At 48.0% G+C, this 12,792-nt stretch overlaps 1 protein-coding gene across 1 annotated transcript; it reads left to right on the top strand.

Moving 5' to 3' along the window:
• The first annotated feature begins 1,165 nt into the window (after positions 1-1,165).
• On the top strand, positions 1,166-3,001 carry LOC138845928 (C-C motif chemokine 8-like). Its single transcript, XM_089317000.1, has 3 exons — positions 1,166-1,282; positions 1,974-2,098; positions 2,483-3,001. The coding sequence occupies exons 1-3, from the start codon at positions 1,222-1,224 to the stop codon at positions 2,579-2,581; spliced, it is 285 nt and encodes a 94-aa protein (XP_089173126.1). The 5' UTR covers positions 1,166-1,221; the 3' UTR covers positions 2,582-3,001.
• Positions 3,002-12,792: the final 9,791 nt, after the last annotated feature.

Raw genomic sequence — 12,792 nt, 5'->3', positions numbered from 1 at the left:
AGGAAGGAAGGAAGGAAGGAAGGAAGGAAAGAAGGGAGGGGAGAAAGAGAGAGAGAAAGTCTTTGTAGAAGACATGATTGTCTTTGTGGATAATCACAAATAAATAACCACAAAAACCCTTGTAACTAAATAGCAATTGTAATGAATTTGTAGGATATAAAGTTAATACATAAAGTTTCATAATTTTATGTCAGCAACAATCAGACTTGAAATTAATAACATATACCATGTATGTTAGCACCAAAAAGTGAAGCACTTACGGGTTAATTTATTAAAACAAGTGTAATATATGAGGAAAATCACAAAATTGTGACAAAACACTAAATATTTAAATAAACGGAGAGATAGGCCATATTTACAGGTAGGATGAAATTTTGGGGAAAAGAAACTTCTACGTGATGGATACATGGGAGAGGCATGGATGACATCAGCATTTACAAACTTGGTTCCTTCTCTTTCTGCTACCCTCCCCTGCCTCACTGGGTGTGAACCAGGGAGTTGGGAGGCCTTTCTCAAACAGAAGCATTCTACCTGGATCTGCAGGACACATTGCACACCTCCATATGATTTCACTTGGAAAGAGACTTGAACTTCTATATAAAACCTTGGAGACCACCATGTTCTACCTGCCCACAACACCAATATTCCAGGGCAGCAGGTCTGATGATTCCTGGGATCTATCATTCTGCCAAGGCTCTGTGGAACTCTCTGGGGATCTAAAGGACCCTTCCTGGGTTGGATGCATGCAAGCTACGTGTGATGGAGAACACATGCAAAGCCTTTGAACCCATCTGAGCCTTCTGGTACCCACAGAGGGGCGGGTCACTGCCTCTCCACTCCATTATGACCCCGGTTTCCCTTCTTCCTTTCCTACAGATCATTTTCCATTTCAAAGAAATCTGATCCCTTAATAACCCAATGAGATCACTTCCTACGCTTTGTCAGGCACAATACACACCCTTTCACTTCTGCTCCACAAACTCGAAGCAAAACATGGAAACTTTGCAGCTTCCTTATCTGGAAATCACCCCACGCTGATATCTACTCAGCAAGCACACGCAGGGTCTTGCTTCATCCTTCTTTGATTGCCCTGTCAAGGCACAGTTCCCTATAAAGGGCAGGCGGGGCCCCCAGAGGAGCAGAGAGGCTGAGACCAACCCAGACACCTGCAGCTCTCCCTCCAAGCTCGGCTCCTTGAGTGCCAGCATACAGATCTCCGCAATGCTTCTGAGCCTGCAGCTCATGGTGGCCGTCTTCAGCCCCCAGGTGCTCGCCCAGCCAGGTGAGGCTCTTCCTTCCCTAAGTCTTAGCACTTGAGCTACCTCAGCTACCACCATCCAAGTGGGAGCCATCCCAGACGGGCTGCATCTTCTTCATTATGAAGAAGGAGAGAGGCCAAGACAGGAGCCAAAAAAGAGCCACCTCCCATCAGAGCCACAACTTAGTTCCGAGGTCCTGAGGCCAGTCCCTACGATCATCCTTGACACCAGCTTTGGGGAGACAGGCTGAGTGCAGCCACTATGTTAACACTGCCTTGTTTGGGGAAGTGGTACAGAAGGAAGCACCATTTCTGGTCGTGGGTGTGGAAGACTTTTCAGGCAGCAGTGGGGAGGAAGAAGTCCCTGCCTGTGGTCTCACATTTTGGGTTACGGTCTAGTGTAGCATCCAGCACGGTGGCTGTGTAAGGAGGATAAGCACCCCCGAGGAATCTCAGCACATGACACAGGTTAGCTACCAGCCCACGGGGTCGACTAGCCGAGAACCAACGCATGTGCAGCTTTGCATGGGCCAACAGGGAAGAGCCTTCTTACCCAAGTTTCCCGGGATCCACCAACACGGCTGGGTTGTGTGGGCGAGGCTTTACCTCTGGGTCAGGACTTGGCAGGGTGACCCCTGGCCCCTTCCCACCTTCTCCCTCCTTTGCGGGTGCATTTTTCCTGTGTATCCTGTCTCACTTGTGAAATTTCTTTCAGATTCCGTTTCCATCCCAGTCACCTGCTGCTTTGGTGTGGTCAGCAGAAAGATTCCCATCCAGAGGCTGGAGGGCTACACGAGAATCACCAGTGCCCAGCGTCCCCGGGGCAGCTGTGATATGAGTGCACCAGGCCAGCTCTCCCAAACTTCTCTCTGAGAAGCAAGGGAAAGAGACCAGGATTCACAGCCACATGAGCCAGATAAATAGACCATCTAATCCACAGGGACATTCACCCCACAAAGGAGTCCACAGTCACCCCAGGCTCCCTTCTAGGGGCTTGGTGAGATGGCTCCAGGTGCTTCAGCCAGGAGCCTGGCCGGTGTCACCTGGGCAGCAAGAGCAGACCTTCCTCTGGAAGCCACCCTCTGCCTCCCCTCCCTCACTCCTGGACCAGGCCTCTCACCCAGGGAACAAGGGCTGGCTAGGTCTAGGGCCCCCTGGGCCACACCCCTGGGCGGACCCCTCAAGAGGCTCACCTGGTTGTCCCCTTTCTCTTGCAGCTTCAAGACTAAGCTGGCCAAGGAGGTATGCGCTGACCCCAGGGAGAAATGGGTCCAGGATTCCATGAAGCTCCTGGACCAAAAGTCCCTAACTCGGAAGCCTTGACCTCCCCATGCACACCTGGACTGAGACTCAGAGTCTGAGGCCAACATTATTTATTTCCCAGCCTTTCCTGGGTACTGTAGGACAGTACTTAGTTATATAATGTACCGAAAGGAGGCTTCTATTTAATCATTGAAAGCACAGTATTTCTTAGATAATATTTAATTATATTAAAGTTCTGGATGTTTTTGTCTCTTTCCACCATGAACTCCTATGATTGCAAGACACAAAGCCCTGGAGATGTGTGGCTTTTACTTTTTAATCTGTGAGCTCAGTTAAGTACATGGCGACACGCCCGTGTTTGCTTTCTGGGCTGCCCGTGGCGCTGTGAGGTTCTTATGAGGACTGGCGGTATATGAAACACTTCTGTATTCTTAAGGAATTGGTGCTCCTTGAAGCTGTGTACTTTTCTTTTGTTGTTGAAGTTATTATTACTGACTATGGAATTTTCAAAGAAAAATATAATTTTAAACTACATAGACTTATTTTTCATGGAGTAGCATGTAACACACAGCAATGGGTGGCAGTTTGGGGCCCCTCCAAGAACGCCTTTGGCTGGGGGTGACTCAGTTGAGATCAGGGAGAGTGGACAGGGCCAGCCCACGCAGCCCTAGTCCTTGGCCTCCAGTCCCCAGAGCCCCTCACCCTGAGTCACGAGGGTTTCTGTTTCCACGTCATCTCTCACCACACCAGTACTTGCCTGAGGACTCTCTCCTGATCTTCAGTCTTTAAACTTTTCTCCATCTCTCAGGTTTTTCTCCATCTAATTAGCTCTCAGACCCTGAGCAATATCCCAGGGGGCAACTGGGCCAGTGAAGAAACTTGGTATCTGGATCCCAGATCCATACAGGGCTTTTCATTGACAATGAGTACCCAACACACCTAGTCTTTTTTTTTTTTTTTTGAAGATTTATTTATTTATTTGAAAGTCAGAGTTACGTAGTAAGAGGAGAGGCAGAGAGAGAGAGAGGTCTTCCATCTGATGGTTCACTCCCCAATTGGCCGCAACAGCTGGAGCTACGCCCATCAGAAGCCAGGAGCCAGGAGCTTCTTCCACGTCTCCCACATGGGTACAGGGGCCCAAGGATTTGGGCCATCTTCTACTGCTTTCCCAGGCTATAGCAGAGAGCTGAATCAAAAGTGGGGCAGCCGGGACTTGAACCGGTGCCCATATAGGGATGCAGGCACTGCAGGTGGCGGCTTCACCTGCTACGCCATAGTGCCAGCCCCAATGCCTGATCTTAAAGGTAGTGTGTCTGATACAGAGCACGTGGAGCGAGCTCCTCAGAGATCGTGCAGGAGGGAGGAGGATACATAGAGAGGGAGGAATCCCACCCACCTGGGCTCTGAAGCAGTGGAAATAAGGATTGGAGGGCTGATGTGGCACAGTGGGCCAGGCAGCTGCCTGCGATGCCTACATCCCATATAGGAGTGCCAGCGTGAGTCCCAGCTGCTGCACTTCTAATTCAGCTGGAAGCCATCAGGTTATGACTCAAGTGCTTGTGCCGCTACCACTCACGTGGGAAATCCAGATGGCATTTCTGGCTCCTGGCTTTGGCATGGCCCAGCCCTGGTTGTTACAGGCATTGAGGAAGAGAACCAGCAGATAGAAAGCTCTCTCTCTCTCTCTCTCTCAATCTACTTTTCAAGTACATGAGAATAATTTTTTAAAGATTTAATTTATTTTATTGGAAAGGCAGAGTCAGAGAGAGAGAGAGAAGGAGGACGGAGAGAGAAGTCTTCCATCCACTGGTTCACTCCTCAAATGGCCTCTTCAACCAAGGCTGGGCCAGGCCAAAGCCAGGAGTCAGGATCTTCTTCTGAGTCGCCCACGTGGGTGCAGGTACCCAAGCACTTGGGCCATCCTCCCCTGCTTTCCCAGGAGCATTAGCAGGGAGCTGGATTGGAAGTGGAGCAGCTGGGTCTCAAATTGGTGCCCATATGGGATGCCAGTGTGAAATAATTGTTGGAGATAAACTGTAGGGGGTCTTGAATTTCAGAGTGGGAAGCAATAGGGTTCCCGAAAGATCCAAAATAACAAAGAAGGAGAAGAACACTCTGAGGCATGCATAAGGAAGAACACCTGATATCTGAGTGCAGGGTGGAATGAGGGAGGGACAGCTTGGGAGAAAGCCATGGGGGTGATGCCCAAGAGACCATGAGGATCTGTGTGGGGATGAAGCTTAGGAAAATGCAGCAGGCAGAGGGATGACATGTTGGATGTTGTGCAAGAGGGGAACAGTAGACCTGTGACATAGGCCCATCCCTTACAACCTCACAAAGCAGCTCCTAATTAGCTTATCTTGGGGCCAATGCTGTGGTTCAGTGAGTTAAAACCCAGGCCTGCAGCACTGGCATCCCATATAGGCACCAGTTTGAGACCCAGGTGCTCTACTCCTGATGCAGCTCCCTGCCAATGTGCCTGGGACAGCAGTGGAGGATGGCCCAAGTGCTTGAGCCCCTGCTCCCATGTGAGAGACCTGGGCTCCTGGCTCCTGGCTTTGGCCTGGCTCAGTTCTGGCTGTTGTGGCCATTTAGGGGGTGAACTAGCAGATGAAAGATACCTCTCTGTCTCTCTCTCTCTCTCTCCCTCTCTGCCTCTGTCTCTCTGTGTGTGTGTTTCTTTCTCTCTGTAACTCTACCTTTCAGATAAATAAATCTTTTCTTAAAAAAGAATTAGCTTCTCTCTGCTATGGCATGAATGACTATGCCCCTACAAAGCTCATCCTAATCTAATCCCCCTCATCCTAGTCCACCTGGGGTTGCCATTCCTAATACCTGAGTTTGGGGACTGCATAAAAAAATGAGGGGTGGGAGCTGTGGCATAGTGGGTAAAGCCACAGCCTGCGGTGCCGGCATCGCGTATAGGAACCAGCCTAGTCCCAGCTCTCTGCTATGGCCTGGGAAAAGCAGTAGAAAATGGCCCAAGTCTTGGGGCCCCTGCTCCTGTGTGGAATACCCAGAGGAAGCTCCTGGCTCCTGGCTCCTGGCTTTGGATTGGCACAGCTCCAGCCACTGTGGCCATCTGGGGAGTGAACCAGCCAATGGAAGACCTCCCTCTCTCTCTGCCTCTGCCTCTCTGTAACTCTGCCTTCCAAATAAATAAATAAATCTTTTTTTAAAAGAGAAACAAACAAATAAATAAATGAGGATTATTCGGCTCATGATTCTAGTGGCCGGAGTCTCAGGCCGCATCACACCATGACAGCAAATGGCTACAGCTGTGTGGAGACGGGCCCCACACTGCGACACCCAGCCCACTGCACAAGCCCAGCACCAATCCGCTCATGAGCACGGGGCCGCATCACCCCCATTTCCAGTCCTCCTCTTAAGGTTCTGCCACCACCACACCCCGGCGCTGGAGAGCAAGCTTGCAGCGCGTGCCAACCGCCCTGGCAGCAGTTGGCAGAGGCATCAGGGGGCAGTGAGGCCCCGAGGGGTCTGCCCTCCTAAGTGACGCCAGTGCATTTATAAAGAAGGCCTGCGGGGGGCCGGCGAGGACACGCGGAAGGCGCCATCTGGGCAGAGCAGGCCCCTCTCTGGCCCCCGGTCCGCGGCAGCCTTCCTCTTGGACCTCCCAGCCCTCAGAACTGGGAGCAGCATGTTTGCGTTGTCTGTAAATGACCCTGTGTCAGCTGCAGAAAGGATTGAGACACTCTCCATCCCCACACCTCCAGCCGGACCCTGAGAGCTTTTGCCGGTATCCATTCAAAGGCACACGCCTCCTCTTCCCGGCAGCTTCTTGCGGTCAAGGTCTCGCTGAACTTCTTGAGCTCAGCCGCTTCTCCTGCAGACGTGTGACTCACCATAGTGAGGCACCCGGACAAGACTCCCCACGGAGAGAAGGGAGCTTCCTATCTCGTGAGCCGGCTCCTCAGGGCCTGCTGTCCAAGACGGATGTGCAGAGGCTCAGCAGGCTTGGAATTCAGCACGCTGGGAAGCAGAGGCGGCGGGAGACCTGGATCCTCATCTCCAAGCTGACCCAACTCTGAGTCACTCAGGCTAAGTGGACATCCCCGCCTGACCTTAGGATGGCCCCTCCCGCAGTGAGGGTGACCCCTGGCCACAGGCCGGAGCCGCGGAATGGGCGGTCTCTGACAAGTCTCTCTGATTTCACACCCATGTCTCTTCTCTTGGAAACACGGCCTGAGCTGTTGGCTGGGCAGAGTGGGAAGTTAAAATGTCTGCAATTAAAACCCTGGAGCCAGCCAGGACCTAGATTATTGAAAACAAAAACAAAAACAAAAACAGCTCACATAGCAGACAGACCTGCAGATAAGCTTTCAGAGGTCACTCCAGGGAGCTCCTGAAGCCCCAAGAGCAGTAGGCAGAGGAGGGCCCTTTCCAATCTTAACCTGTCTCTTCCGCAGCTTCCAGGACCAATGGGACGTGGAGATGGGGGTCCAGATTTTCACAAATCCCAGACCACAAATCCAGAATCCCAAGGGCAGGAAGACTCACTCTGTGCTGACACCACCTGTTGGTTTTCTCCAAACCTTACCCAGCTGCACTGTAGAATTTTGTCATTACATTTAAATCCCAGTAGCGTTAACCACTGCAGAACTCAGGTACCACGTCATCATTTTAAATGATGCTTCACTGCCCTGACCAGAATAGCAGTATTTTTAGAATCCACATCCTTACGTAAACTGGTTGGAATCTGAGAGCTGCCAGTCACTCCCTTCCTTGTCGACCAAGGGCAAAGAAGCTGGGTGGTCCCGGGAAGGCGACAGATCCTCTGGGGCTCGGTGGATGGCTTGTGGCAGGCTGTGACTCACTCTACTCTCTTCACATCAGCTCTCAGCGCCCCTCACGCCTTGCTGGTGGTGCACAGGCTCCCCCTGGTGCCCTGTCAGGTCAGGAGTGTGCTCGGCCTGTATACTTGCCTGAGGCAGGAAGTTCCTGAAAGAGAGCACGCTGGGAGGCAGCCATCCCCCCAGGCAGGGCAGGGACAGCTGCTTTCTGCTCTCCTGCCTCTGGCTGTTGATTCTGGAAGTCAGGCTGTGGGCTGCCCACAGTGTCCCTGGAGGATCGGTGCGCAGCGCTCACCACGTTGACCCTGACCATACAACTTGCCCTGGCTTCTCCTCCATCCATACAACATGCCCGGGCACTCTCTCTGAGGTGCCCCAGTGAACTGTCTGCATGCAGGTCCTCACTCCGTCTCTGTTTCACAGATTCATCTGTTCATTATTCTCCTTCTCCTTGGCCAATACCTGGATCTCAACCAGGAGGTTAATGGAGGCCAAGGTCAGGAACTCAGCTGGACACGTGATTGGTGTGTTGCCAGGGCTGGGACTGGAACTAGGACTGGAGCCTTACCCAGTGTGTTTTTCAGGGCCAGGCTGAGTTCAAGAGAGTGGCCCACAAGTCGGGGCTGACAGGGCTGGGTCTGAGTTAGCCACATAGCTAGGTGACATAAACATGGGTTGAGACAACATTGACATCTGTCAAGATAACGGAAGCCAACTCAGTGCTGGAGAAGCTTCCAAAGCAAAATATAGAAATTTGGAACATTGGGGAAAACTTTGTGATGTTATCTGGAATTAGGTATTGTATGAACTCATAGTGTTAAGGATATAGATTGATTAATAGATAAATGATTGATAGGAGGAAGGAGGGAGGGAGGAAGGATGGCGAGGGGGAAGAAGGGAGCAAATGGAGAGAGAGACAAAGGTAGAGGTAGAGATGAGCGATGCACACTGATTATGTTCACTGGAAAAAGCTAGAGACAATGACACATGAGTATCAGCGTATACATCAAGCGCCCATTTTATAAAAACCATTCTCCACTAAAGAAACCAGAGATCCTTCGATCCACGGCTCACTCCAGAGCTGGAATATCTGGTTGTGTCAAAAGAGAAAGAAGTTATTTTTTAAAAGTAATGAAATGTGTCAAAGACACATAGAACCCAATTTGAAGAGACTCACTGGCCAATCTGGGACAATCTAATCACCAAAATAAATACAAATTTAAAAAACCATAATAATTTATATTAATCTATTGAATAAAGTCAGAGAAGGGAAAGTTCTAACTTAGAGTGAAATGCTAACCAAAAAACAGAAGAAAGCATGGAGTCAGACAATCACCACTTGGAAGCCATCAGAGTAAAAACTGATTCAGGCAGGAATCATCTATGAATCCTAAAACAAATGGTTGAAAATTTGATTAGGAACAGACTATTGATAGCCTCAAATTATCTCCCAACACAAACAACATAACAATCAACCTATACAATGAAGAGAATTGCAGGCAACCCTTTAATCACATAATAAAAGAGCCCATCACCAGTAGCAGAACAAGTGTACCTCCTGGTACAATGCACTGAGAACAAACATGTCTTCAGCTACTCTATTGCTAACAACACGTAAACTAGATCTAATCGCTAGGAAATAAAACAAATCAAACTGAGAAAAATCCTACCTAGAAACCGGCCTCACTGTCAAGGTCATGAGACGAAGACTGAGAAACTGTTTCACATCAATGGAGACTAAAGGACCATGACATCTGAATACAGCGCGTGGTCTTTCATTGGATCCGGAAGCTATACAGAAAGTCACTGGGAAAACGAGCAACACTGGAATGGAGAGTTTGAACAGATGGAAATGTTGGGTCTGTGTGGACATCCTGATTTTGATGTTTGGACCATTGTTCCAGAGAAGAGTATTGAAGTGGTAAGGTGTTATTAGTCGTTCATGTTGTCTGCAGTTTAATCTCAAAGGGGTCAAAGAAAAAAAACCTCTCTACGAATAGATACATAGATCTGTGTCATATAAATGAGAGTGCTTCCAAAAGTCCCTGGAGTGCTGGGTGCTTGCTGCAGCCATTAAGATTCTGCTTGGAACACCTGTGTCCCTTGTCAGAGAATCTGGCTCTGGCTCTGATTCTGGCTCCCTGCTGATGCACACCTGGCAGGCAGCAGGTGATGGCGCAAGTGGTTGAGTTTCTGCCACCCAAGTGGGAGATCAGATTGATTTCCTACCTCCCAGGCTTTGGGGTAGTGAACTAGCAGATGGTCAGTCTGTCTGTCTCTCTCTCATAAACAAAATATTTTAAATTAGCTTTTTAAAAATTCATGGAAAACAGAATTCAAAGATAACGGTCATTTTCCATGATTGTTTTGAAACACCCTCATACGTAGCAGATACACACACACACACACACACACACAGTTACTTCCAAAAGTTTGTGGAGGCCTGGCATTGTGGTGTAACAGGTTAAGCCGCCGCCTGCAATGACCGCATTCCATATGGACTCGGGTTTGTGTCCTGGCTGTTCCGCTTCCAGCCCAGCTCCCTGTTAATGCACCTGGGAAAGCAGTGGAGGATGGACCAAGTACTCGGACCCCTGTACCCTCATGGGAGACCCAGATGAAGCTCCTGGCTCTTGGCTTCAGCCTGGCCCAGCCCTAACCAGCCATTACCTCCATGTAGATAGTGAACTAGCGATGGAAGACCTCTCTCTCTCTCTCTCTCTCCTTTTCTCTCTCTCTATAATTCTGCTTTCCAAATAAGTAAAATAAATCTTTTTTTTAATTCTTGGAAAATTAGTATTATGGAAAGAAAATTCATGAATTTCGAATTTTTTTGCACCAAAATAAACTTTTTATTCCATTTTCCACAAACTTTGGGAAGCCCCCTCAGTAAAGGTATTTGTAAAAGTTTGCAGGAAAATAGAATTGAAAGGGCAAACATCCCATGAACTTTGTGGAGCCCCTGTGTTCACAACAACTCAAGCTGTTGCACCCCTGTGTAGTTGTTTAGACTTGGCTGTTCTGATCACGTGTGTGGTTCCACCTCAGTGTGATTTAAATTCGCATTTCACTCCAAGGAGGTTGAGCTCTATCAAGATGTTTGCAGAATGTTCTCTTTTATGAAGCATTCATGCATATCTTTTGTCTACATTAGAGTGTCTGTCTTTTAATTACAAATTAGAAGTGTTTTCTACACTCTAAATAGGAATGCTTTGCCAGGCATCCAAATGAAACATCTTCTCATAGTGTACAAATTGCCTTTCATTCACTTCAGGATGCTTTTTGATGAAAACAGATCATAATGTTCATATAGTCCATCAATCATTAGGTTCCTTTATGGTTGGTGCTTTTGTTTTTTGTTTAAGAAAACTTTTTAAACTTTATATCATGAAGATATTCTCCTGTGATGTCTTCTAGAAGTTTTTTTTTTTCGCAGTTAGAGATACAATCCACCTGGGATTAATTTTTGTCTGAAAGGAAAGGGCCAAGATTTTATTATTCCACATAACTAATCCACTGACACAGCACTAGTGTTTCAAAAGACTTTTCCCCCAACTATTCCAGAGTGCAAGTTTTGTTGTAAACCTGATGTCCATATATGTAGAGTCCTACTTGTGTAAGTTTACCGGTTATATTTCTCTACTCTTGAAGCAATGGCATGTGTTTTAACAACTGTAGCTCTCTGATAAATGTTTATATCTGATAGCATAAGTTCTATAGTTTTTTTTTTTCTTGATTGTTTTTGGCTTTCTATTTCGCCGTACAATGTTTCGAATCAGAGTGAGGCGTTTGGCACAGCAGTTAAGTTGCCACTTGGGACACCCACATTCTTCATCAAAGTGCCTGGATTGAAGTCTCAGTTACTCCACTTCCGAGCCAGCTTGCTGCTAATGCACACCCCAGGAGGCAGCAAATGCTGGCTCAAGTACTTGGGTCCCTGTCCCCTCTGCGGGAGACACAGTAGGTGCTCCTGGCTCCTGGCTCCAGCCCTGGCTGCTGCAGGCATTTAGAAAGTGAACTAGTGGATGGAGGACCTCCCCCATTTCTCTCTCTCTCCCTCTCTCCCTCCCTCCCTCCTTTTTATCCCCTCCCTCCCTCATCTCTCCCTCCCTTTCTCTCTTCTTCCCTCCCTCCCTTTAAAATAAAAAGAAAATAGATCAATTTTAAAAATAAAATATAGAATTAGCTTATCAATTTCCACAAAATACTTGCTTGGATTTTACTGGGTATTGCATTGAAGTTGGGGAAGAGCTTACAACATTGGTATCAACTTTTCCAAATTCTGTGTGTGGCATATTCAAGTCTCCTTTAATCTCTCTAAATAATGTTTAATAGTTTTCTACATATTATAAAGGTCTTATCATCAGGTTTATTTTTAGGTATCTGGGGGGTTTTTAGCTTTTGGAAATCATGTTAAGAAATTTTCTTTTAAATTTTTACTTGATTTATTTATTTGAAAGGCAGAGAGAGAAACAGCTTCCATCCACTGACTCACTCCTCAAATGCTGGCAACAGCCAGGGCTAGGTCAAACAGAAGACGGGAGCCAAGATCTCAGTCCAGGTCTCCCATGTGGGCAGGGACCCAGTTGCTGGAGTGATCACCTGCTGTCTCTCGGCATTAGCAGGAGTCTGGAGAAGGAGGCTGGTCTTGAATGCAGACACTCAGATACGGGATGCAGGCATCCCAAGCAGGACTTGACCACTGCCCCAGATGCCTGCCCCAAGAAGTTAGAATAGCCTGATCTGTAGACTCTTTCAGTAACATTTCTTGTAAGCAATAGAGGCTTTACGTCATCCTTTGCCATCACTATAACTTCAGTTCAGAATATCCTGGTACATTTGCTAGGACCTCATGGGCGTGGCCCTGTTCTCCAAGGGAACGTTTCACGTTTCTACGGAATGTCACGCTTGCCCCAGCTATTCTGTAGATGCTATTTGTGGGGTTAAAGAAGTTCCCTACATGTGCTAGCTTGTTTAGGGTTTTCTTGTGCCGTAAGTGGTTTTTGAAATTTAACAAATGATTCTTTGCATTCAGATGACCATAAGATTTTTTTTCTGCTTTACTCTGTAGTTGAGGTGAAATGCATTCATTGTTTTTCCACTTCAGTTAGCATTTTAAAAATCAAACTAGGGGCTGGTGCTGTGGCAAAGTGGGTAAAGCCAGCACCTGCAGTGCCAGCATCCCATATGGGCTCCAGTTCGAGTCCTGGCTGCTCCACTTTCCATCTAGCTCTCTGCTATGGCCTGGGAAAGCAGTGGAAGATGGCCCAAGTCCTTGGGCCCCTGCACGCATGTGGGAGACCCAGAAGAAGCTTCTGGCTCATTGGCTATTTCCAGATGCCATTGCTGACATGTGGTTACCTATGATTAGGAAAGACACAGGTCCACATCTTCCTTCCGGAACATCCCTCACAGAATTTGGCATCAACATTGCACTGATCTTAGAAAACGAACTGAAAA

This window comes from Oryctolagus cuniculus, chromosome 17, assembly GCF_051225735.1.
Source record: "Oryctolagus cuniculus isolate XC-2025 breed Fujian yellow rabbit chromosome 17, ASM5122573v1, whole genome shotgun sequence".
In the NCBI taxonomy this organism is placed as follows: Eukaryota; Metazoa; Chordata; class Mammalia; order Lagomorpha; family Leporidae; genus Oryctolagus; species Oryctolagus cuniculus.
The sequence above is the reverse complement of the archived record's forward strand: the minus strand, read 5'-3'. Positions and strand labels throughout refer to the sequence as shown.

Coding starts and splice junctions, on each gene's coding strand:
- LOC138845928 (XM_089317000.1), top strand. CDS start 1,222: ATGCTTCTGAGCCTGCAGCTCATGGTGGCCGTCTTCAGCCCCCAGGTG. Junction 1,283..1,973: donor CCAGGTGCTCGCCCAGCCAG/GTGAGGCTCTTC, acceptor AATTTCTTTCAG/ATTCCGTTTCCATCCCAGTC. Junction 2,099..2,482: donor GGGGCAGCTGTGATATGAGT/GCACCAGGCCAG, acceptor TGCAGCTTCAAG/ACTAAGCTGGCCAAGGAGGT.